The following is a 25,917-nucleotide window of genomic DNA, read 5'->3' on the forward strand; positions in this document are numbered from 1 at the left end:
CTGTGACGAGTAGCCACATCACCTTCTTCTGTTGTAACTATGGACAGAACCCTTAATGTTTCAACAAATATGTACCAAACGTCAGCTAGAACCATACCACAAAGAGTAAATCTACAAAGAGAGCAAAATATCTTCATATGCACCAGTCAGGCCTTCTGAGAGTAATTATGAACCTACAGAGGTGGTGATTTGGTCTCCACAACGTCTAGAAAAATTTGAAACCATATTCCAGCCAAATAAATTGCATGTTATAGAATGTTACCTATGAAGTGATAAAACGTAGATAGGGAGGTTTTCCTTTAGTATTTCAAAAAATAGAACAGTCCACTACTGTTTAAGCCACGCTGGTGGGCCAGATTCATTGCTATAGATCCACTTAATGTTCAACGAGCCACAGAAATTGTGATCTTTGAAAGCTCCTTTTTAACAGAAATAGCTCTCACAGCAACTGAAAGCCCTATGAGTACGATTGCAATGAACAGTGTAAAAAATAACATATCACAGTAAACATGGTCTTTAGTAATATTAGCAAAGATCATACCAAGGTGCGATAACACCTGTCTGTCAGAGGAGTAATGACCAGGCGTGGTGAGTTCCCAAGGTATTCATAAGCATATTTCACATTGCAGTTAATGATGCAGACTCGAACGTTCTCTGATTCCCAGTAATACCGGAGTTGGGCAAGCCACTGAAAGTCTGTTTCATTCTGTACACCTGATAGACACGTAATTAAAAGCAGCAATAAAGGAAATTTTAGATAACTGGATTTTCTTTAAATAAAAATTTAAAGCTTTGAAATTATTATTATGCTCACATCTAAGTAATCACACAGACTTGATACTCACATCTTAAAACTGTTGTGTTTTATTAAGCAAAATGAGATTGGGTAGCCAAATTTAATTAACACAGTATTAAGGAATTACAGAAACACAGGAATAAAAATATCTTAAAATGATAGGTACCACTCTCAATCATTTCCATGAGGACATCTCTAGCATGAACATCAATAGTAACCAAGGCACCCAGTGTAGTCCTTGTTTGCTTTGACAGTTTTCCTCTTACCAGCTCTACGATATCATTAAGTTGAAGCTGAAGTGTATCATAATAGTTCTTCAAGCCCTGGGAGAAACAGTGGTAGCTGTGAAACTGAATATTTGACAGTTTCAAGTGTTTCAGACTTCTTTACAATAATTAAATACCATAATGGGGATTGCTTATTAAGCCATTCTTAATTTTCAATTCAATTCAATCATTCTCAATCATCATATTTTTGCATGAACTTCTCTCTTAATCAGCTTTGCATTTAAGACTTTAATATACGCTTGCTCTAAACAAGAGCATTCAAATATCTGAATCAAAGTTAGAAATTGCTTTATAGAAATTCCATACCAAACTCATATACTGATGCTTTATCAAATTTTATTTTCACTGTAGAAAGGTAAGATTTAATTAGGCAAAATACATTATCTCAAAATAAATAAGTAAATAAATAAATAAAATTTAAAGATTATGTATCACATAGGTACCTCTGGCTGACTGCAAAGAACTTCATGGACCTCACTTGTCCAGAACATTTGGGATACACACAATACTACTTGTCCAGGCCACTCCAGAACCCAACTTTTTCTCTCAGTCTCTAGATATGCCTGAAAGAGATTAATACAGTACACAAATACAGGGTCAGTGCATACACACCATAACAGGGGATTCCGGTGGATGAAAAGCTCAACAAGAGCCAGCACCATACACTTGCCACCCAAAAAGCCACCTGTATCTTGGGTTACATCAAAAGAAGTCTTGTTAGCAGGTGAAAGAGGTGACTGTCCCCGTCTGCTCCTGTGGGACTCCACTCACAATACTGTGTTCTACTCAGAGGCACCCAACATCAGAAGGCACAGACTTGTTTGAGTGAATGTAGAGGAGGGCTGTGAAGATGATCTGAGGGCTGGAGCACCTCTTCTACAAAAGACAGGCTAAGAAAGTTGAGGTTATACAGCCTAGAAAGGAAAAGACTCTGGAGACGCCTTAGAGCAGACTTTTCAGTACTTAAAGAGAACCTACAAGAAAGCTTTATCAGGGAGAGTAGATTAGACAAGGAATAACCATTTGAACTATTTAAGGGTAGATTTGAATGAGATAAAGAATAAATTCTTTACTATGAGATTATTAAACCTCTAAAACAGGCAGGCCAGAGAAGCTGAGGATGTTCCATCCCTGGAATAGTTCAAGGCCAGGCTGGATAGGACTTTGGCCAGCATGATCTAATAGAAGGTGTCCCTGCCCATGGCAGGGTTGTTAAAACTGGGTGATCTTTAAGGTCCTTTCCAACCCTATGATTCTACAATGTAATAAAAAGTACATATTGTGAATCTATTGATATTCTTTTATGGAAGTACTCCTTTTTTATTTTCAAAATGTAAGTGAACTTTTAAATGGCTTTTTATCCACAGATTTGCAATTTGATCTTAAATGTTAAGATACATTTATTTATATTTCCATATTATGTAAACATTCTCAGTGTGCAAACTTCACACAAGAAAGCTTTTCTGGCTCGTGATCTTTGTTGAGGAGGGAGGAAATGTTAATTAATTAAATTCAAATGATATATCCTTGAAACACAGTAATGCTGCAAATCATTTAAAACAAATTTAAATCCAGTATTACAACTTCAATCTTACTCAAACTAAACTCTTATCTCTCTCAGTGGCCTATAAATATAAGACATGCTAACTTCTTCCTGGTGCCATAACTTCACCTATTTCAACTCCTGTGATCAGAAAGAATTTTAGCAAGCATACATTAAGGGAAGGTCTCTTCCACTGTGTGCTACTGTTACTAAATTATTACAAAACCTACACTACAAAATCCTTACCATTCTTGATTTAGCAATAACACTGCGTATGCTCTTCAGCATGACATCTTCTACTTGAATTAACCACTTCTCCACTGCTCCTCGAGCTTCAGATGTAGAAATTGTTGAAATCAATTCAACACGCTCGCCTTCAGAACTGTACATTGCTTTTATATCCAGATTGGGAAGGAAATGTAGCTTTGCAATGCCTTCAAAACACTTCTTCAGATGAGGCTGAACTCTGAGAGGATCTTTGGTCTCTGACAGGATCTCCAACATTTCATCATTAGACAAGAAAAAGAAGCTAGAAAAAGATTTAGAAAAAAAGCAAAAGTTTAAAAAAAAAAAAAAAAAAGGAATAAAAATCTAACTGAATGAGCAGCTACTTTAAGGGCTGGACTTATTAAAGAACAAAATAAATGTTTGGAATCTTTGTTCTTGAAATAGCCTAAGCACATCATACCGGGGGAAGAAGAGACGCTTTTTCTCAAGATAAGCATTAAGCCCTTTCATGATTTTGTCAAGACACTCATTACAGTTCTGAAGCTTCTCCAACATCCCTTCCAAGGAAGTAGCAGCAAGAACCTGGAATAATAACCACATGCCAACTATTAGTTATGACTAAGATGTCTCAAACAGCAGAAATTACTCAAATTATGTACAACATAATTTTGTTCCTAGAAAGCCTAGGCAGCTGATGTAGTCAGACTTTATATATTCTAAAAACAAAAACACTGCCGGAAACAGAGGATCTACTGTTTCTTTTCAAGTGCAGTCTATTTTCTTTACCTGTGAGTCTTTGGCACAGTGCTTCATAATATCCTTCCATTGTCTATCCACTGTTTGAAAGAGACGCCCCTCTTCTGGCATCTGCTGCATAATATCCTCAGAAGAAAAAATGGGTTCCAGATAAAGCCACTGCGCTTGCACTTTCAGCCATTCATCAATTATGTCCTGAATTTCAAGTAGGCGACTCTCCCATTCCTTAATGAATATTTGAAGAATGTTATCTGAATATTTTTTTACACAAGTAGTATTAAAGAAAATAATTATGAAAAAAAGCAGATACTGCAACACTCCACTTCTCTAGAAGAAAACAGGTCTAGCAGTCAGCAAAACAAAAAAATGTAGCCATAGTTAGGTTCTTTCACATACACAGATGGCCAAAGGAATTTAGAAAATAAAATGCATCTGGAAATTAGTTTTCCCAAATGCAGTTACTGCTTTAGTGTGATGATCTTTTAATAATAATGGTTAAGTAATGTCCTATAGGTTACCAGTAACAATTTTTGTTCCATCTCCCACAGCAAGCAGTTTTTGGTTTGCCCCCAGAATAAAGCAGGAACACAAGAGTACTAGAAAGACCACAAGATCAGAAGAGAGATCCAGCCACCCCAGTATCCTGTCTTTAAGACAGACAGAAGCAGGTGCCTCTAAAAGATGTTGGAGAAGCTCTAAGTACCTTTTTATGATGTTATTACAAGTTACCCGAACCTGCTTGAATTAGGATTTGCTAATAAATTGAAAGAATTGGGGGGGGTAACTGCAAACAAATTCACCAGCTTCTCTCCTGGCCACAGACAAGGTATGTGTACCACTAAGACTACTCTAGCCCTGCAAAAAGATAAGCAGGTGTAAATTGATCCATCCCTCTTCTGAAGCCTAATTAAAAAAAGAACAAACACTCACAAAAAAAAAACCACAAAAAAGCCCAACCACTTCTTCCAGCCCTCAAAAAACTTCCTTGCCTAGAAGTAATCATTAGAGTTCAAAATTTGATTCCCAAACTGAAGAACTAAATCACAACATATTAATCATTTGAGCATAATGAAATACTAATTTCAAGATATTGAGAAGCAAGGTTAAAGTCCCTAACTAAAATATTGACTTTCAGAGTACGTGAACCAAAGTTCTTTTGGTTGCATCTGAACAGCAAAGGAGAGAAGAGTCAAAACATGAAACATAGATGGAGTTGTAACACAGAAATAATGCAAGGAGGACTTAAATGAACAAGATCGACGAAATGCATTTCACTAATATCAAACAAAACACTACAATACAATTGGCTTACTTTTGCACGTTATCATGAAAAACAAACAAAAAAAATTGCTTTTTCTCATCATACCCTGATTTCTTTGTCAAATGGTTTAATGAAAGGTGATCCCCTCATTGTCTGAGTTTTCACAATCTGATCTTCAAGAACAGCTTGAATCTCATCCACTGCAGACAGAATATGAACACCAGTCTCACGATAAACAGATGTATTAAAGGAAATTGAATCCCAAGTTTCCATCATTGCATTCATTGCTCTCTCTAAGGAAAATTCCTAACATGTAGAAAGAAAATAATTTACCTTAGCTATTGTATTGGGTTCTTTTTTCCAGTTGATTAATTCTATATATAAACTTACCCATCTGAACAAGCTATTTTAATCTAACTACATAAATTGTTTATCATTTTTTTCTTAGTAATTACCTTTCTAGTATACTGAAAAGAGTACACTCGGGAAATACTAAGGATATAACATGGGATACAAATGTATACACACTCACTGTTGTCATCTAACAAGCCAGTGACTCATCAAATCTCTTTAGTAAAAGCATAAAGAAAAATATTCCAGCAGGTCACAGAAGCTCTCCCAGTGAGATCATATCTTCAAGCTTACCTTACTTGCACCCACACTTATGGCTTCAAATTCTTCCAAATAAGGGGCTAGATTCTGCTTCAAAATTTTTCTCAGAGTAGTTCCAGAGTCTGGTGTTAAATCATACCCTATTGTGTTTGACATCTGCTGCCAATGACGAGCTCGCAAGCCAGGGTTACAGAAGACATTCACAGTGGGAATATTCTCCTAGTTGAGGAAAAACATTTATACCATAAAAATGACAACATGCATTATTTCTCAACTTCTTTTCCCTCATCCTTGATGTGCATTCAAAATGCTGCTGCAGTAGGCAACGGCATGAAAATGCTTTCTGAAAAGCGCACATGGATCCATTCAGCTATTCATCCAACTCCTAAGTAATGACAGTAAATTACTGAAGAAGAAATATGAAATTATGAAGCAAAATCTTGTCAAGAATGTGAAAAGGCACAATTTTTCAACTGTTTTATGTGAGATTAGACTGCCGTTTAATGTAACATAGTCTCATGTCAAAATTCTCAGCTACATTCATAAATGTTTCCCTGAATCCCAAAAGCACTTTTCCCTGTTTGCATTCACTCCTTAACAAATCCAAATCCCTGTAACTGCTATAAAATCTGTAATCTTTTAAAATAAATAGGACAGTACAGTGTGGGAATGGTGATTTGGGTCTCTCTCTCTCTCCCCAATGATAAGAAGAAAAAGAAACAAATTCCAGAAGTTACTTCACGGTGCTTTTGTTTGCTAACTTACAGCATGAGCACTTTTCAGGATTCAGATATCCATGAACACCCTGAATCCAAACAGTAAATCTTGGTACAACAGTTATTTGTACGTATGGTCTCACCAACGCAAGCTCAACAGACATTCTAAACAATGGCAGGGTCATAATTATCACTCAAACAAGCAGTGGCCTCCTGCTACCTGGTCTTCTTTTGGAGGCCCTCCTGGACAGAAAGAAAGAGGAAAGATTTCACCCAGGACATCTGTGTGAGATTAGAAGCAATTTGGCCCAGAGAGTTGATTCAACTTCCTACAGAAATCAGTAGTTCCAAGTGAATGTGGAGTGAAGCACACTGCTTACATAAAACACTAATTTCCAAACCTAACAGAAAAGCAGGTCTCAAACACCATTATTTATTTATCCATTATTTATCCATATTATTATTTATCCATACTGAGTACTGAATTTAGCATTTATCTCTCAGCAGTAATTTGTAATAACTCTCATCTTTTTATTTTCTTTTTTCTTCTCTTTTACCTTAAAGTCTTTCATCTGCTCCAGAACTGAAGAACACATTGTAAGAGTTGGATTTGTCTTTATTTCTTCTTCTCTCTTCTCTTCTGCAGTTCTGTGCGATGTCTTTTTCAACTCCTGCTGAATTTTCTTCTGTTTTTGTTGGAAGAGCTTTGACATTTTGTATATCTCTCGCGAAAACTCATCAAGCTCAGCCTCCATGATTTCTCCATTGAGTTCCAAAAAAGCACCATCCATCCATCTGAGAAAAATAAATAAACAGAAATCAGAATAGCAAAAGCAGTGCACCAACATGACATCTTTGGTTTGCAATATGAATGGGTCAAATTAACGGTTATTTAAGTAAAAGTGAAGTTCTTATTCCCAGCTCTTCTCATTCTTCACAAAATAGTGATGTACAACTGACAGGTGGACTGACCATGCTCTTCTGCGTATTGGTGTAAAGCTTTCAAATCATTCACGTGCTGATATCAGGTAACTGCACAGACTGAGAAATATTTAGTTTAGCTCTTTGATGAGATCAATAAGTGACACCAAAACATATAAGGCATTTGGATTTTCACTCAGAAAAAAATCCTACTATCCAGCCATACCTTATTTTATAACTTCCAAATGCAGTCATTTGAGCACACCCTCACAGCACTTTGTACATATATTAGATTAAAGATGGCTTTCATTCCATACAGGCTGTAACCTTCCCAATTACACTTCTTTCTCTTTTGGCACAGCAAATGGCTCATTCCTAGCCTGGCCTTTTTTGTTTTTCCTTCTCCCCAGAACATTTCTTTCTGCAGAGCTTGTCTTATTCACAGACTTCATCAGAACAACCAGTACAGTTAGAAAAAACACATATCTTTAGTGCAATGCAAACGAGTAAACAGACATTTAGTAACTGAATTAATTAAAATCAACAACCCTAATGCACAAATTATAGCATTTAAACTCGCAAATTATCAATATTTAGAAGAAAACAACAGTATATTCTATACCTGATGTGAACAAAAATAGCATGAGTATTTTGTCATTTCTCCCTCACTTAGCCTCAAGAATACGTAGTACTGAATTACCTTTTTTCAGTTCGCTGCCATTTCAGTATGAGATGAAAGAGTTTCTGATATGGTTCAACCTCAATTTTTAAGCTGCTGAGAAGTGGGAAGTCACTTAACTTCCATTTCAACAGAGCCTCTTCTTTATGAATAAAAGCTACTGTATCATCAGCTTCTTGGATGCGTTTCTGTAAGGCTCTCAGGTCAGCTACATACTGAAATTAAATAATTGTATGCCTTGAATAATAACCAAATAAATAAATTATGCTATCAAAAAATCAGATATCAATAATAATAATAAGCCATTTTATTTTTGTCTTAACTCCTCTGAGAGCAGAGATACCTTACAGAGAGATCTTGATAGTGATGAGCATTCAGCAACAGTAAGAAATGTAACAAGAACAACTGGATTCTGCACCTGGGATGGCAACCCTGGATATACATACACAGATTATGGGAAGAGAGGCTGGAGACAGGCCCTGCAGAAAGAGGTCTAGGGATTTTGGCTGATGGTCAGGTGGACAAGTCAACAGTCAACAACTTCTGGCCCCAGCAGCCAAAAGGGCTGAGCAGATACTAGAGTGCACAAAGCACAGCATTGGTAGTGGGCAAGGGAAGCAACTGTCACACTTTGCTCTCTGCTGGTGCAATCTCATCTCAAGCACTGTGTGCAGTTTTTGGTGCAGTATAAGAACATGAGAAGGACATAAAAATATGAGAGAGCATCAAAAGGAAGGCTACAAAGATGGTGAAAGGTCTGGAGGGAAAGATGTCTGACAAGCAGCTGTGGCACAACCTCACAGTAAACTCTCCTTTGAGTCAGATGTTACTGCTGGTATATTCCAACAAAAGAGCGAGGTGCTAGGATGGCTTTTAATGAGTTTTGGCAGTGTGATGAGGATAACACACTTTTCAGTTCACATTTGTAAACAGAATTACTCTAAATTCTTTCCACAATCTCTGTGCATTAAAGACACAAAATATTTCTACCCATTTTACACTGGATATTAACCAGACCTGCTGCATGCAATCCAGATCTGAGTATTCTTCAAGTTCTGTCACAGACTGTGTTAGCTTCTCTAATTCCACTGTCAGTTTCTCAGATTTATTAATTAGTTCTTGTTCTCCTTTACATTTGGAGTCTTCAATCAGCTACAAAACAGTTGATTGTTTTCATATTAAAAAGCAATGAAGGGGTTGTCAGTGTTGTCAATAATTAACATTCATAGGCCTGTCTAAATTAAATATTTAGCACAACAGAAAATAAACAATACAAGTTATTATCCTTACAGAAAATACATTTCAGGAGAGGTTGCTCTCCATATGTTCCATTTAACTACATCCAGCCCCTAATGCTAGCATGGAACCCTTGCCTCCTTCAGCAAAATCCAGGGAAGTTCCAATTGCTACAGCAAACACTAACACCAGAAAGACTGGATGTAATACAGGAAAGAATAAAGAGATTCTCATCTCTAGGAGAGAAAGAATGCTGGGAAGACAAACACAGACGAGAGGAGGAAAAGAAAGTAATCTACAATCACAAAAGGAACATAAGACGTTAGGTCTTTGCTAGTAGTGATTGCTACCTAAGTAACCCTGTTCCCAGCATTCAGAACAAAACGTTGTTTTAATTAAATGTTTCTCAGCCCAGAGCTGAGTGTGTGTGAAACACACTGAGGCCTGGCAGATATATTTTCATCACCAGTCAGCTGCACTGCAGTGAATGCTTCCGTTCCTACACATTACCTAGCACTGACCAGAAACAAATTAAGAGATTAGGACTTGCTGAGGGCTTTAAGTTGCAGTGACAATTTTCTGCATTTTCACATTCCTCCGAAGGAATCCTCCTTTGGTACAAAAATCTGGGAATACATGACTTAAGCATCTCCGAATTCATAAGGTTCATGCTATATGTTTAGATACAGGTATATGCTGACAAAATAAATAGCCCAAAAGAAGTGAAGAATCTAACAAGATTCAAAATATACCACAAAATAAAAATAAAAAAAAAAATTCCTTACATCATCATGCTCATCAAAAATGGGGTTAATCTTCTGTGGCCACTGAAGAACTGTTGCATTCAGTGCAATTTCCTCAGGAGAAAATAAATGAACATCTAAGAAGTATTCCATTTGCCAAGAGCACTCCTACAATAGGGATTTCACAAAACATTAGGAATCATAGTCACTGTAAGATATGGGGTAGGATAGAAGCATCTAAAATGATGCAATATGAATCTTGCTTCCTGACTTTTCAGAATTACTACTTCAGGCAACTGAATACCAACATTCAAAATACACAGAAGTTATTCAGATCTCTGCCTCATTTGTGAACTTCTTTAGCATGACTTCTACAGCTGGCCCATCTACATGAGAATCTCCAGGTATCATTCTATACCGTTTTGCAGCATAGATGTTTTACACTAAAAACCACACTACCAAACACCAAACCTTATGCACATCATCCTAACAGCAAAACAAACAGGTTCTTATCCAAATATGCTGGCACACATTTTACACAATTTTCCAATTTTGCTCTCCAAGCACACATGAAGGACCAGCACTAATGTATCATCTCTATTCTGCTTAAACAGTGAGTTGTTTTTGTGTGTTCAAAGCCATGACTCTTTGTATATGAAGTTCACTTTCGACTTATGTTAGCTTTTACGAAAAGAGCTTGTACAAGCAGCCCTGAAATAAGGCTTATAATCAGAATGTTTCACAATCTGCATTTCGTCAACGACATGCAGAACACAGGGGAATGGGGAGTAAGGAGTGCAGCCTGCTGCTTGAGAAAGGCACGTGACAAAGAATGAGCAGCACCTCTCACTTGTGTATGAACCAGCACTGTGGGTACAGTATATTCATACAGGCAGAATGATCAGCTGAAAGTCTCCGCACTCCAGAATGAGTTCTGTCTTTGTACAGGCCAGTGAAAGATAAAGAATGAAGTAACTACCATTTACCTTGATCCTTAACAAGAGGTCTTGAATACCTTTGGCTTTTACCTCCTTTATGTAAGCTATTGCTTCCACCATCTCTTCTGTGCTCTCTGGAACTTTTAATGCACGTTCTTTGATTGCTTCAAATTCCCTACATATCCTATAAAATTATTTCGTACATGAAATTACCAAATTTTAAGATCTTGACTGGTTTCAAGTTTAGGTTTCATGGAATTAAAGTTCAAATTACCCCCGTACAGCTGCATAACTTTATGAAATAAATAGAGAATGTGAACAAGTAAGCCTAGGAAAATACTGTTCATTAACTTAAGAAAAGGCTTATTTAGATTTAGGGGTGTACTTTCACAACCAAATGCCTCAATTATTTTTAATAACTACATACTATTAAAAATAAACACAGTATCGTTAGCATATATACAAACACATCCATAGTAAATATTCTTCCATTTTGATAACATGGAAGCGCTGCAAAACAGGGTTATAAATTCTCCATTTTAACTCAACAATTGAATAACACTTAATTAATGATCTGACCTATGCTTGCAAGTTAACTGTTAGAATCCATTAGTAATAATATCTATCATTACCTATGCAAACCTAGAGGTATCGACCACACACATAAGAGAATCCAGCCAGTCTTTCCTTCCACAGCCCCTACTAATAGTTCCCTCCATCAGCTTTTGAGCAGAGGAGAAAAGGGCATCATGTGGTGCAATTGCCATGCAATTTTTAGGTCGCCAGGAGCCCTCATTACACAAGAGTACAGTACATTTGCACTTCTGCTATGGATTTAACACACATAAGATTAACAAGAAGGACATTCTACTTACTTTTCATTTTCCTCTCTGTAATTTGCAACTATTCTGTCCATTAACATTTTTGCAAAGGCCTTTGCATTACTAGCCAAACCTTGCTTTAAATCCTCACAGTCCAAACAGATCATAGGGAAATGAATCACTTCTGGTAAATTCATTATTTCCTTCTTCAGAGCGAAGAATTCATCTATGAACTTCAAGAGAACACTACATTTCACACATCAGGGCCGTTATTTAAATACCTGGCTAAATGAGTAAGTATTATATATAAAAGAAAATAAATAGTCAACTTTTTCCCATTTATCACATACACTTTTAGGAAAAGAAGCTCATGTTATAGGTTTGTAGGCAGTCAACATAATTTGTAGCTAATGCTGAGTACCTGTTATCCTTCGTTCCCCTTTTATTATTGCTACATACAGCAGATAGGAAGAATTAGTAAATGTTACATATAAGATGTGAAATTAAAACTTACAGCAGTATATTCACCAAAACTGTGTTGCTCTGCTTCAAATCTCTCTACTCGTGCCTGTGCTGTCCCATCCACAAGCCAGCCATACCTTCCAACTACAATTCAAGAACCGCGCGGTTATATAACACGTTACTGTACAGCAAGGTATTCATTGCAGGCAGTCGTTGCTTAAACACACTTCTGTCACTCACCACAGCTTTCAAAATATTCCTTTGCACCTTCTAAGTTGTCTCTGATAACTTTTTTCAGTGTAGATGCAGCCCATGCTCTGATGTGGGCGGGAAGCTCAGTGTGCAGAGCTGTAGCATCTCCTGCTAGCCAACAATGTACAGCCTGGACATTCTAGAAGTGCAATTTCCAATTATGAGATTCAAATATAAAAGCAATAAATAAATATATTTTAAAGGCAATAAAACACTGTATCAGAAAAGTATGAGGCCCTTATCCCAATCAAAGCCAGGCAATTCATAGGCACCTATAAAGATTCCAGATACAAAAAGTCCATCAAGGAAGATGTAGGATGGATAAAAATAATCTAAATCATCCGATCCTACGTAGGTTTGAGTTCTGTCTAACATGCCAAAATCACAACTAAACCCAAAACGCTCCTCTGAAAGTAGCAGGAGCTGTGATTGAGGGCCAGTATTTGCAGGGGCACCCCTGGAATCCCAGAAAGGCAGCTGCCTTCCCCACAGTCACACGCAGGTTCCCATGATGCACATCTCTCTGTATTGCATATATTTGTTATTTGGGGCTTTTCTTTTTTCTTTTTGGTAAGAAAGAAAAGGTGTGTGAACTGATTTTATTTATTGAGGATCTTAATTATTAACACAGATTTATGGCAAATCATCACACAAAGTGTTAATTAGAAAGGTATGATAATATAGAAAGGTATATGCAAAATGTTAGTTCAGAGTACCTGCTAAAAAACTACTCAATTCACAATGTTAAAAACAAATACATTACAAAGACATAAATAAATCAGAAAGCACTCCTGGGATTTCTGAAAAACCTAAGGAAAAAACTGGATGAAGTTACCTTCTACCTGGTTTGCTTTTGTGGGTAGGTTTTCAGGCTGACTTCTACTCAGTGAACAAGCAAACAATTGTGGACAGACACAGTTTTGAGGCTTAAAACAGCAGACTAAAACAATCTGTAGCACATGAGTCTATTTTTCATGAACAGTGAACGACAAAGTGAGTTTCAGAGCCTGAATTTGTGCTGGGCATTCTTAAGAAAAACTGCAGAATCCTCATAGAAAATAAATATCTCAAGATGGATTTTGCTTCCCATTATCATGATAGCAGGGTCCTAAATCACTAATGTTCACATGCTGAGCCACTTATCATTTACACATTTAAATAAAGAAAAAAGCACACCTGGAGAGTCTGTCCTATACGATTCACTACAGACAGAATTGCTTCTTCCAGCTCTTGGAAGCTTGGATAAAACTCCACATGTTTTTCAGCAATAATGAATTCCATCTTAAATAAAGGTAGACAACTTCTGTCTTCAGGATCAAACAGTTTCACAAATGCTTCAACATTTCTTATAAGCAGATCTCTCAGCTAAGTAATAAAATATATCTGCTATTAGTTGAAGGCGCAGCAAGTCCCATCCCACTTCTCCTTCATTCAGTAAATCCCATTTTCCATTCATTTTAGCAGCTTTGGACCAGTTAAAGGATGGCTGTGACCTTTCCAATGACTTCTGAGTGTCTCAGTCCTGGCTCTTAAAGAATGCAAGCTAGTAAACACGCCCACAAACATTCTGCTTTGGTCAAGTCCATGCATCTATTCCTACTACAACAGTAAGTTTATTACCAGTAGTGCCTTAAATACACCAGAAATATCTTGATTGCATTTTCCTCCAAACTTGGTGAGGCTGGTTTTTTTTTTTGGATTTGCTATGGTTTGGTTTTGATGGGTACAGGTGTTTTGTTGTTGTTTTGAATGACAATTTGATTAGAAGATTATTTTTCTACAAACTAAATAAAATTATTATCCTTTAAGTGTCTCGAAAAGTTGAACACACACATTCCCACTGATTATTATATTTATGGATAGAACTATGTAAACGTCAGATTTTTAAGCTAATTGTTAATTAAAGGATTATTAATTTTCAGTAAACTCAGAAGTTTCAAAAACAATTCTCTCAGTCTGAATTCAGTGGTATCATGAGAACATTCTCATCTTATTGCTAGGAAACAACACTACTGGAGATTCCCAAAACAAATAAGTGACCAGTACTTGAAATAACTGTCATCCCAATATGAATAACTGGGGAGAACAGAAGATCCACTCACAAAGCACTGTGCTGTCACCTTCCACAAGAATAAGCTGTGTTTGGAATTTTGCAGAACTGCATACATGAACACCTGCATACATCTCAGCTAAGCTAGGCACTGAGTCTGTTTGTACAGATGTGTTTCAAATAGTCCAGATTTTATTCATTTTGCTTACAATTATGCACGACATAGCTGTAGTACTAAGAACAGTGATGGGAAAAGTTCTGAGAATACTGAAATATTCCCTTCCTTAAGTTAATTACATTCTAGTTGGTAGAATTCATACATTTTCTGCATCCAAGAATCAGAAGGAAAACAATTATACATAACCATGAAGGATATTTTATATAAGGGAAGTTAAAAATATACAGCTTTCTGAATACTTTGCCAGATTACATGCAATACATAGTAAGGAATTATTGCTTAAACAAGCCCCACATCATACAAAAGCGCAGACTCATTTATATGGAGTTTTACCTCAGGGAGGAAAGATCACTACCTGATTAGTCATCAGCGTAGCCACACAGCTGTAAAAAGAGTCAAGCTGATCCAAATTTACACCATTCAATGCTGCATCCTGGGTGAAGAGACTGATAACTCTTTGATACCATGTATTCAGTATCTTCTCTTCTGCTTTGGAACAGCTTAAAGAGATATCAGTCTTCAAAGATTCACAGTCAATTGGCCCTTTTAACCTGGAAAAGAAAGTTTCAGCCTACTGTATAAACAGATTTTTTAATGAAGTAATATTAATGTTACTCTGTATTGGAAACCCACATTGTACTTAGCAGAAAGCAGACTGAGAACCTAAGCATCACTTACGCAGCCTTAAAATAAAATGAAAATTACCCCAAGCCCCAGAAAATAAAAAGTTACCAGAAAAAAAATGAATAAACGAGGTAAAGACAATAAAGATCCAAGATTGAAAATAAAACTCAATAACTGATGAAAAATAGCCTGAATAAAAAATTCAATCCAGTCCAATTGGACCTTTAATGGACATCATGGCATAGAGACTGACCAAACCATGAGAAGACCTTAGAAGAATTACAGGAAAATCACGAACTATACAGAAAATGGCTGATATTACCAGAAACGTAAGGGAAAATAAAATACTTCCACTCAGGAGACAGAAGAAAATGAAAAGTGTCACAACATGAAGAAACTTGTCCAAATAACACTAAACGACAGAAAAAAAGCACCCCCACAACAGATTAAACAATAAATTCCATCAACTCTCCCATTTATCAGCTTCAAAACTCTGCATTGGTTAATAACTCACCCAAACTGACTTTACCTGAAACTTAAAAAATCCGCTAAAAGAAAGGTAGAGAATTCGGCATAACCAACATCCAGCAAGGTTTTCATCGTGGGGTGAAGAATGTGCAAGTTAGAGAGGATCCGTTTTTTTGCTTGGATAAAACGTTTATGCCATGGACTGGAAAAATCCAGGCCTCTGAGTAAATAAATACACAGACAAAGAAATAAAGGCAAGTGAAGTGCTCAATAGAATTGAATAAAACATCCTACAGATAAACAGTAGGCATTTTATTTAAGTGCCATAAGCATATCTCCACTATGAAGCAGCAGGCGATAATCTGTGTTATCTCTATATCAAATCATCCGCTTCTCCTGAACCTTTATCTATGTAAACTTCTCACTTCAACAACTGCAAACATGAAGTATTTATCATCAATATCTGGATGGCAGACATTCTAATGTCCCAGAAATTGTGCAACTGTATTCTGTCTACCTGATTTCCGTTTTGCAGAGAACAGTATTTTTCCATTTGATGTCAAAGGTTTCACAACAGAACACCACAGTCAGAGGAAACCTCAGCACAGGGTGCAGTTTCAGTGTGTTCAATTACTGCACAGCGTTGCTGCCTGACAGTGAAGAGGCCCACACAGATTCACTTCAGGGCAAAGACAGCTCAATAGCACTCAAGTGCCCAGGGCATCCAGAGCTAAAAGTCTCCTCTGTAATCATTGGTGCTACCCTAGGTAACTGTAGGAAAAGTAACAGAACATAATCAGTGCTAAAACTCTGTAATTCAGACTTCCAGATAGAAGATTCTCTATAAATGGAAAAACTGTTTCATTAAGGGCCTCTGGACGTAATATTACACTGCAACTCTGCTCTCAGGTGCCACTGAGTGTGCTTTGCCTGTGGGTTATGAGCTAATTTAATCCACTCACAATGGTGATAAAGGCAGAGGTGCCTCCTCTTCATCTTCAAGTCCTTTCACGTCGGGCTTAATAAGAACACTTCGCACTAGGAAAAGCCAAACCAAAATGCATGAGTATGTTCAATAGGCACTGTTCTGCCTAAGTTGTTCTCCAAGATGGATCACACACACAGTGAGATGGAAAGGGAACTGCATCATCTAAGCCTTCAAACACAATAAACAAATAACAACAGGGAAAAAAAAAAAACATACACAGAAAAATAAACCACCCCCAAAAAAACACATTTCCCCAACGGCAACTTGAAATCACAGCTTTTGCTAAATACCCACAGAGAATCAGGTCTTAATTCCAATCACTTTGCCCCTAATCACAAAGGTAGTATTTAAACGAGTAAGAGAATTAGTGGCAATTTTGTTCAGTATAAATACAGTGGTGTACTACAACTATACTGCTAATGATATTACAAACTTAGTCACCGTGTAAATTGATGATTTGCTTTAACATGTGTTCTTAACAAGATCAGCTTTCACTTACATACTATCCAAGTGGCTAACCACTAGTTTTCAGACACAACAAATGTAAATAAGTTAGGATAGCACAGGATTTCAAAGTACACTTGAAAATTGGAACTTACTGATCTTTTCTGAAAGTTTAAAATTTCAAGTGAGTCGTACAAGTGATATCTGAAAATGGTTAATTATCTCTGCAGGTTTGTCCTGGGACCTCACCCAATAGAGAAAGCATCAATAAAACTATGGATACGCTTGTAAATGAACAGCTCAATAAAGCTGCTTTCCAGAAGCTGAAAAATATATTATTACACATTATGCTACACATTACATTATTTATAAATGTTGTTACATGTATAACGTAATGCAGTACATCATATTACAGCTTATACCTATTACACATATGCAGGCACATGTAACTCGTTACATCTTAAATGATTTAACTAATGACAGTACTGTGTAGTTTGCAGTACTCACCCATGCATCTTTTCATACTCTTTTCAAAATCCCTTATTATCTCCCCTAGAAGCTTTTCAATTAACAGCTCTCTGTCTTTGCCTTCCACGAGAGACTGTGGCACCAGGCTGAGCATGGACATCAGCCACTGCTGCTGAATGGGAACCACTGGATTACTTTGCACACACTTCTTCATAAAGAGATAGTTGGTCTGAAAGGACAGTCTTATCAGAGCTCTAATAACAAACTGCATAAGTACTTCTTTCATTAAGTTTCACAGTGAAGTCTCTTTTTATTTACCATTTTTTATAAGTAAGGGCAGGGAATACAATCATATGTTAGGTATTCACTGACTAGCACACTAACTGCTACTCTAAAGTTGACAGAATGGTCTCAGTGCTGAAACACAAAGCACTGAACTTTCCCATCATTTCACTTGTTTCTCTGATAAAACCCACAATTAACAATAAATCATTTATACCACTGTTCACACCATTGCTTTTCTCACAAACCATCTAGCAAAGGTTAAGCACAAACAGATGGAATTGTTTTATTTATGCCTCCAAGTGATGCATTTGTTACAAAGCAGAAAAGAGAGCTGGATCACTGCAGTCTTCAGAATGCGTTTACCTAGTGTCAGCAACCAGTCTGCTTAACACAAGCATTTCAGTGCTGATTTAGGTTGAAGGTGGCTTTCACAGATAAATTATTTTAAAAACCATACACAGTACAATTTTAAAATTGAACCAGTATTTGTAGACTACAGCTCCCTGTTGAAATCAGGTGAATAATGTTAAAAACTATTTCTGTAGAGGCTACAGCATGATCTACGTCCTCAACTGAAAAAAAATCTGAAGCCTCTTAGAATATTTGCTAAGTAATGATCCTTGAGGAAGATTTTGATTAAAAATTCAGATACCAATGGACATACACATGCCTTCTCTAACAGAATACGTTCCTTCTACTGGACCACCAGACAGAATTACCACTTTTGCTTCCTATCCCATTTTCCCCATCCGAGACTATTGCAAAAGTTTTTCCTGTTTAGCAGGTACAAATTCCACATGACATACTCAGCTCCTCTGAACAGAGATATCATTCACTATTCTACCCTCAAAATGCAGAACAAAGAATTTAACTCACTCGTCGTTGCTTTTGTTCACTGTTCATCTGTGTAAAGAAAAGAAAGAACTCCTAATGAATCAGTACATTAAGAAAACAGACTTGTATCAGTATATATATTAGCACCAAATTCAGTGGGCCTACTTGAGAATATAAATCCATTTATGAATTATTAAGAACGGACACAAGTATCTTTAAGGGAATATTAAGAATAAAAGAATAGATGTCCCAGTAATAAAGCATAAAATAAGCAGTAGTGACAATATTAAAGAAATACACACTTACAGTGGCAGGTAATTCTGGGACTGGAGGTGCAGAACCTCTGTGATGTTTTTCCTCCATGGACTCAGAATAGACTTCTAAAGCTCGATCAACTCTAAAGTAAAATGTGCAGTTAGAAGTGCAGCAAAAATAAAAATATTACATTAAAAATAATGTGATGATCTTAACTGAAGTAACCTATTTTTTCATGTTTGATCACTAAAAAGTGAAGCACTCTGCAGATTCTGTCTTCCGTGATAAAAAGAACAATATTTGTCCTAACCACAATCAGAACATACATATATATGTATCTTAATTGATCCCACCAGCTGCCCTGTGTTCCTGTTGGGATTATATGTACTTTTCCTCAAACTACTACAACAGATGTTGTCCAACTGTATTGTGAAAAATAAATATGTAAAGTACAGAGTGGAACTCCTAAAACCGTGGGAATAAATGGGAGGCATTACTTTTGGAGCAACCTACGTATTTATCAACCTGGCAGCTGTGATCCTCAGGCAGCAACACAGACCACCAAGTTCATGTGCAAATGTATTAAGATTAGTGACAAAGAGACCTTTTAGAAGTAGATCCATGTTTGGATTGCTCATACGAAAGAAAGTAAGAGATCCAGACGTTGGTGCTTTTTGAATATCTCAACAAATACTCTTCTACTATTAACAGTTTTAGACGGAAAATATTCAGCATTACAATAATGACAAAAATACCTCTGAAATGAACAAACATCGGTGTTATTTCTCAGTTGTGAAAAGTACAACATTTCTTTCGTTTGAATTTCAACATTACTTGAACTTCACCACTCCACATTTTACTCACAGTAACTGATTAAGCATTCTTTGCTGTTCTTTGCATCTTCGGTATGTCAGCAGCTTATTCTGTAATGGTGATGTATCTGATGCAATCGCTGAAGGCAAAACAATGGGAAGAAACCAACTTCTCAAAGTCTTTTGATTGGAAGGCGCTCCGTCTGAGCGGGGCATCTGGCTGCTCCATAACTCGGATCTCAGTTCCTGCTCTGATAGAGCCTGAGACAGCATTACTGTTCCTGTGGCTTCACTGCAGGATGCAGAGTCCTGATGGGAAAGAAGCAAATGGAAGCACGAAGCTGACCTAGAGGTATACAGAGGGAGGTCTGAAACTGCTGAAAGGGTTGGTTTTTGGTTTTTTCAAGAAATTGCTGAAAGGTTGATGGGCAGAGCGTATTTTTCCCTTCATATTTCTCAGGGAAGGAAAGGATTAAAGCTATCGTCTATCTGCAAAGTACCTCAAAAGTTATGCAGCACACATGGAAAGATTAACGAACAGCGAACTTTCGTTTCCTTTTGTTCGCTTTACAAACAGCGAACACGGCGTAAAAAGCAACACAACGCCGCGGGTTCTGCAGAAATAACTGCGTGGCGCTGGGGAGCCCAGCAGGGCTCAGCCGGGCGCGGCTGCCCGAGCTGCGGGGCCGTTCCCTTGGAAACGCCGCACACAAACTCGAACTGCATTTCAACGGCTTCTAGAAGGGGAAACGCAGAGCTGCATCCCGCCTCAGCGCTGAGGGACGCGGCGACAGAGTGCGAGCTGAGCCCAGCAGCAATTCCCGCCAGGTTTCCCGCCTGCCTGCCTGCCGCGCTCGGCGAGGACTTCACGTCCTGCTTGCGGACCTGAGGGGGCTGAGGCTGTAAGGACAGCGGGAGAGCTTCAGGCCGCTTTACAAACACCGGGACGGTTTTGTAATGCGATTCAGCAGACTGGGGCGGTTTTGAACGAGCAGAAAACGAGCACGAAGCCCAGGTACCCGGGGCAGAAGGGCGCACAGGCAGCTCGCCCCTCCCTGTACCTGATGTGCAGAACCGACACCCTTTCCAGACATTACGGGGACGTGAAGAGTTCTCCTGAGGGTTTCAGTCCCGAAAAGAAGGCAGCTTCGCGCTGAAGGCACAGAACTCAGCGAGAGACGCGCAGCGGCTAACGGAACGGCTGCAGCGCCCACGCGCGCAACGGCGCACCTGAGAGGCGGTGCGTTCCCGCCCCGGGGCGGGCACGAGCTGCGGCCATTGGCAGCACCGCCCCTTGGCGCGAGGCTGTGCCGGCCGCTCACTTCCGGCCGCTCCTGCCGGAAGCGCCGCGCGCCGGCTCCATGTGGCGCGGGCTGCGCGCCGCCCTCGGCTGGCTGAGCCGCCTGGGCGGCGGCGGGGCTCCTCCCGCCGCTATGGAGCCCGCGGAGCGCGCCGTCGTGCGCTGCGTGCCGTCCGAACCCAAGCTGAGCCTGCAGCTCGTGCTCCCCGACGGCAGCGCGCGGTTCATGCAGAGGGACCAGGCGGAGCCGCTGGGCCGGGCGCTGGCCCGCATCGCCACCAACGCCGCGAAGGGCCGCTCCAAGGCGGGCAAGAAGAGCAAGAAGCCGCGGGCGGAGGACGGCGAGGCGGGCGAGGCCGAGCTGCCGGAGGTGCGGCTCTTCTCCAGAGACGGGCGGGCGGTGTCCGAGGAGGTGCCGAACGCGGCGGCCTGGCAGGACGGCGCCGTGCTGCAGGTTGGGGCCGCGCGGTACCGCGTGGAGCGCAACCCGCCCGCGCTCACCGAGCTGCGGCTGCCGCGCTCGCTGCTGGCCGGCTTCCCCGTGTGCCCCAAGATGAGCGCCGAGTTCGCCGCCCCGCAGCACTGCCTGTTCCGCTGGTACCGCGAGCGGCGGCCGGAGGGCGGCGGGGAGGGCCCGGCCTGGGAAGAGGAACGGGAGCCGGAGGGCGGCGAGCGCGTCTTCACGCCGTCCAACGCGCTGGTGGGGCTGCGGCTGAAGCTGCGCTGCACGCCCGGGGACGGCGCCGGGCGCTTCGGGCCGCCCCGCGAGGTGGAGAGCAGCGGCCCCGTGGAGGCCGGGCCGGGCGCGTGCACGTTCGACGCGCGGCACCTCTACACGCGCAAGGCGTGCGGCCGCGGCTCCGTGCGCGCCGTCTCATACAACATCCTGGCCGACACATACGCCCAGACCGAGTTCTCCCGCACCGTGCTGTACCCGTACTGCGCCCCGTACGCGCTGGAGGTCGACTACCGGCAGAACCTGCTGAAGAAGGAGCTGGCCGGCTACAACGCCGACCTCATCTGCCTGCAGGAGGTGGACAAATCCGTCTTCGCAGACAGCCTGGCCCCGGCTCTGGACGCTTTCGGGCTCGAGGGGCTCTTCAAGATGAAGGAGAAGCAGCACGAGGGCCTGGCGACCTTCTACCGCAGGGACAAGTTCAGCCTCCTGAGCCAGCACGATGTCGCTTTCAGTGAGGCACTGCTGTCGGAGCCGCCGCACGCGGAGCTGCGCGACAGGCTGAGCCGGTACCCCGTGGTGCGGGACAAGGTGCTGCAGAGATCCTCCGTGCTGCAGGTATCTGTGGCCGCCCTGTCCAGCAGCCATAGCCCAGTGTTGTGGGCACAGTGTAGGGACGTGCCCCTGTTAGCTGGGTGCTGGCCGTGCATGGGGCAGGGCAGTGCAGACACAGTGCTGCCAGTAACCTTATGTAGGCAATAACATAAAACTTTTAAAAAAGGCAGCTTACTTTCTTTGCCATAAGTGAAGTCAGCTGGTAGAAGTGCTGGGCCAGGTGGGGCATTAGCTGCCCGTTTTTTCACTACTCAATCCTGTATTGTGGTAGGTGTGTCACTAAACTTAATCTTGCCAGTTGTGACATTAACCTAAGTTAGCCTGCTTTAATAATGCCACCAAACACAGGCGTGTAGAAATAAGAGTGGACAGATCTATGAGCTTGTGGATGCTGGTAAGGCAGCCTGCAGAGCTAATAGAAGTCTGTCAGGAATTTCAGAAATGCTCCTACAGGTTTCTAATGGTATGAGTAAGAGTAGCAAACTTTCCTCAATAACTGGAGTCACCTCCAAATTTAATTTCACAAGGATACAGCACTACAGTTTGCTTGCTGAAGCCAGAGAGTCTTCTGTCTCTGTTTCTGACCCCAAATTAAGGAAAGAGCTGGAGGGGGGTGGGAGGGCAATGACTGCATTTTCAAACTACTGAATGGATTGAAGGAAAATGTGGTCAAACCAGAAAGCTACAGACAGAGCACTTATCAAATATCCAGATGTTGGTGGAGTTCTGTGGTGGTAACACTAGCACTGTAAGTGGCTGAAATTTATACCTTATAAAGAGGATAAATAGACTCAATTTAGAAGTTGTGCCATTCATTAGTTTTAAGCATCAGATTCTTTGGACTGGGTTGCTGTGAAAGCAGAAGCTAACTAATGCATTTGATTTAAATATATAACCTTTATTTAAAACTGATTAAAGGCTTTTTTTTCTTAAAGGTTTCAGTTCTTCAGTCTGAAACTGATCCTTCTAGGAAGCTTTGTGTAGCTAACACCCATCTCTACTGGCATCCAAAAGGTAATTTTCCTGCATTCTTCCTTATTCTTTTGCAGCTGTTCCCTTTACTTGTGGGACTGAGGATTTTTCTGCCCCATTCCCTACCTCAGTGATCCAAGCCTGGCTACTAGATTTGTTTATCTTCCTTACAGTAAGATTGCTGTGATCTGCTAGGACAGCAGTAAAATCCAAACAAACACAAGACAGTCACATTAAACACAATTTGCCTGAAACGTAGACCATGAAGTACAGCTCTGTGTGTGCTCATGGTTTCCCCCATCCTGTTGTACCCAAAAGAGCAATGTTGTGGTGCTTTTATCACAGGAAACAAGTTGGGCTACTGAAGCTTTCAAAAAGAGACTCTCCTCCATTAAATTAGTTCTGTTTTAGTTCTGTGGCACTCACAAACACTGTAAGGTTAGTTTCCAAGAATTAGAAGGCTGCTGCAATATGGGTGTTTAAGGTACATAATTTTTTAAATTCATGGGAAGAAAAATTAAACGTCCTCTGCTGTACAGTTTTGATGGTCACGTATCGAAGACATCTTTATTTATGGAAACTATTCTGAAATACAGACAATGGGGAATTTAAAGCAAGAGTGCTGTTTCAGAGCTGTATGTGACGTGTGTCTAAATGAACAACTTAAAAACTCTTCCAGTGCCTTCACAAAGTATTTTAAGTAACATATTTTTACATCTTTAGGTGGGAACATTCGTCTCATCCAAATTGCTGTAGCTTTGTCTCACATCAAGTATGTAGCACGTGACTTGTACCCTAATATACCACTCATATTCTGTGGAGACTTTAATAGCACACCATCATCTGGAACTTACGGTTTTATTAACACTGGTGGCATTGCTGAAGATCACGAAGATTGGGCCTCTAATGGAGAAGAGGAAAGGTGCAATATGCCTCTAAGCCATCCCTTCCAACTACAGAGTGCTTGTGGAGAACCTGCATATACAAACTATGTTGGTGGGTTTTATGGATGTCTGGACTACATTTTCATTGACAGAACTGCTCTGGAAGTTGAACAGGTCATTCCATTGCCAAGTCATGAAGAAGTAACAACCCATCAGGCTTTGCCAAGTGTTTCACATCCTTCAGATCATATAGCACTCGTATGTGACTTAAAGTGGAAATAGATTGGCTTTTGCATAACGCTTTTTGGAGTTTTTGTACAAATTGATGTGCTGTTGAGGAACTGAGGTTCAACCCTGGCTTGTATGCTACTAAAATGAGAGCAATTTAAGAAAAGTGACTGTGTTTAATGGTGCTATTGAAGGTTATCTCACCGCTGGTGTGAACTTGTACAACAATTGCTCCTTTCCCTTTTTATATGCCAATAGAAAAAAATATTTCAGCTGTAAAGTTTTGAAAGTTGGGTTATATATCCTTTTACAGGTTTTTAAAGGACTAAAATCATTGAAGATATGAATTAAATCTTATAAACAAGTGTACAAACTGAACCCTGATCAGAACCAGATGCAGAATCTGAAAAGAAATAACCATGGTTTGGATTCATTCAGCTCGTTGTGATTACTGTCATAAGACAGAGCTTTTAAAATAAACTCAGAAGCTGAGTTTATCAGGCAGTTTTTTAGCAAGAGGCATGATCACTGTACCTGCTGCCTTCTGAAAAAACATTAATTAGCCATGAATGGTCTTGTTCAATCACCAGCCATGTTAAATTTAAGATGATAATCAACATGGAAGCACTTTGCTTGCCCACTTAGCACCGGGGTAGTGAGGGTCACTTAAACACTTACTAAACTGGATTCTAGATATAGGTTGCATTACTGTTCCATCTGTTGTCTATGGTCAGTAGTATTTGAGGTTAGGACGGCCAGCTGGGGATGGGAGGGAACTCTGACAACATAATTTGATAATCTCTTTTCAGGTGTGGGGAGGTACAAAATAAATGATGTGGTGTATCCATTTCTGCCTGCGTTTTTAAAGAAAGAAACAAGTTACTTAAAACTTTCTATAAAGTACTTATACTGCAAAACACAAATACTGGTTTTGTACATTGTTCCATGTGGACCCAGTCTAGTCTAGGTAGTTTGGATGTTGGGAAACTCGCTTTGTTATCTTCATTGAATTTGTTGGAAAGGATATGAATCATTAACTTCCCCTGCATAATTAGTCCATATGAAACAGTCAGCACTTAAAGGTATTTCACCACATCATCTTTCACCTATTAAGCTTCCTTTTCTGCCAGTTCTCACTTGATTTCTCTCCAGTCACAGTTGCCTAGCATGGCAAAACAAGTCCTACTGTGATAGTGCAAAAAAAAAAAAAAAAAAAAAAAACCAACAAAAATAAACAACAGCTTGATCTCAAATGGTAGAAGACTTAAAAGGCTGTTTAAACAAAAAAAAAATTGTAATTCAGAACTTCTTCCAGTTAGCTGGTAACTCTCCAGAAGATTAAGCTAAAATCCAATGCTGTGTTTACAGTTACTTATAAAACAACACTTGAAACTCTGCTGTCTATGCTAATATTGAAATGGCCATGCAGTTCTTAACTAACTTGGTCATGCTCAGATAATAATGTTGAGAAGCAATATCACCCAATAAGGGCTTGTGATAGAATGCCCTACTGTAAGGGAAGCTAAAAAAGTACTTAAAGGAAGATGTTAAAAAACTGCAAGCAAAGAGGACGGCTGAGCCACTT

At 39.8% G+C, this 25,917-nt stretch overlaps 2 protein-coding genes across 2 annotated transcripts in view; one reads left to right on the forward strand and one right to left on the reverse strand.

Annotated features, from left to right (window-relative positions):
* DNAH12 (dynein axonemal heavy chain 12) overlaps nucleotides 1–20,751 on the reverse strand; it is a gene marked incomplete at both ends in the record, with an annotated part of 62,558 nt that extends 41,807 nt beyond the window's left edge. Inside the window, 25 exons of the mRNA XM_079540503.1 lie at nucleotides 542–714; nucleotides 963–1,119; nucleotides 1,527–1,646; nucleotides 2,873–3,155; nucleotides 3,315–3,436; nucleotides 3,641–3,835; nucleotides 4,977–5,177; nucleotides 5,517–5,702; nucleotides 6,757–6,994; nucleotides 7,821–8,014; nucleotides 8,817–8,951; nucleotides 9,821–9,946; nucleotides 10,765–10,900; nucleotides 11,592–11,770; nucleotides 12,052–12,143; nucleotides 12,240–12,390; nucleotides 13,428–13,616; nucleotides 14,835–15,030; nucleotides 15,633–15,791; nucleotides 16,534–16,609; nucleotides 17,511–17,700; nucleotides 18,633–18,659; nucleotides 18,897–18,987; nucleotides 19,710–19,873; nucleotides 20,719–20,751. Coding sequence (XP_079396629.1) covers nucleotides 542–714; nucleotides 963–1,119; nucleotides 1,527–1,646; nucleotides 2,873–3,155; nucleotides 3,315–3,436; nucleotides 3,641–3,835; nucleotides 4,977–5,177; nucleotides 5,517–5,702; nucleotides 6,757–6,994; nucleotides 7,821–8,014; nucleotides 8,817–8,951; nucleotides 9,821–9,946; nucleotides 10,765–10,900; nucleotides 11,592–11,770; nucleotides 12,052–12,143; nucleotides 12,240–12,390; nucleotides 13,428–13,616; nucleotides 14,835–15,030; nucleotides 15,633–15,791; nucleotides 16,534–16,609; nucleotides 17,511–17,700; nucleotides 18,633–18,659; nucleotides 18,897–18,987; nucleotides 19,710–19,873; nucleotides 20,719–20,751 — 3,813 coding nt within the window. The remainder of the gene's footprint in view (nucleotides 1–541; nucleotides 715–962; nucleotides 1,120–1,526; nucleotides 1,647–2,872; nucleotides 3,156–3,314; nucleotides 3,437–3,640; nucleotides 3,836–4,976; nucleotides 5,178–5,516; nucleotides 5,703–6,756; nucleotides 6,995–7,820; nucleotides 8,015–8,816; nucleotides 8,952–9,820; nucleotides 9,947–10,764; nucleotides 10,901–11,591; nucleotides 11,771–12,051; nucleotides 12,144–12,239; nucleotides 12,391–13,427; nucleotides 13,617–14,834; nucleotides 15,031–15,632; nucleotides 15,792–16,533; nucleotides 16,610–17,510; nucleotides 17,701–18,632; nucleotides 18,660–18,896; nucleotides 18,988–19,709; nucleotides 19,874–20,718) is intronic.
* A 267-nt stretch (nucleotides 20,752–21,018) lies between these two features.
* PDE12 (phosphodiesterase 12) lies at nucleotides 21,019–24,386 on the forward strand (the record flags this gene model as incomplete). The annotated part of the gene is made up of 3 exons (XM_079540257.1): nucleotides 21,019–22,251; nucleotides 23,184–23,262; nucleotides 23,944–24,386. 3 exons carry the CDS (start codon nucleotides 21,019–21,021, stop codon nucleotides 24,384–24,386), a joined length of 1,755 nt encoding a protein of 584 aa, XP_079396383.1.
* Nucleotides 24,387–25,917: the final 1,531 nt, after the last annotated feature.

The sequence above is a fragment of the Tetrao urogallus genome, assembly GCF_951394365.1.
Source record: "Tetrao urogallus genome assembly, chromosome: 10".
NCBI lineage: Eukaryota > Metazoa > Chordata > Aves > Galliformes > Phasianidae > Tetrao > Tetrao urogallus.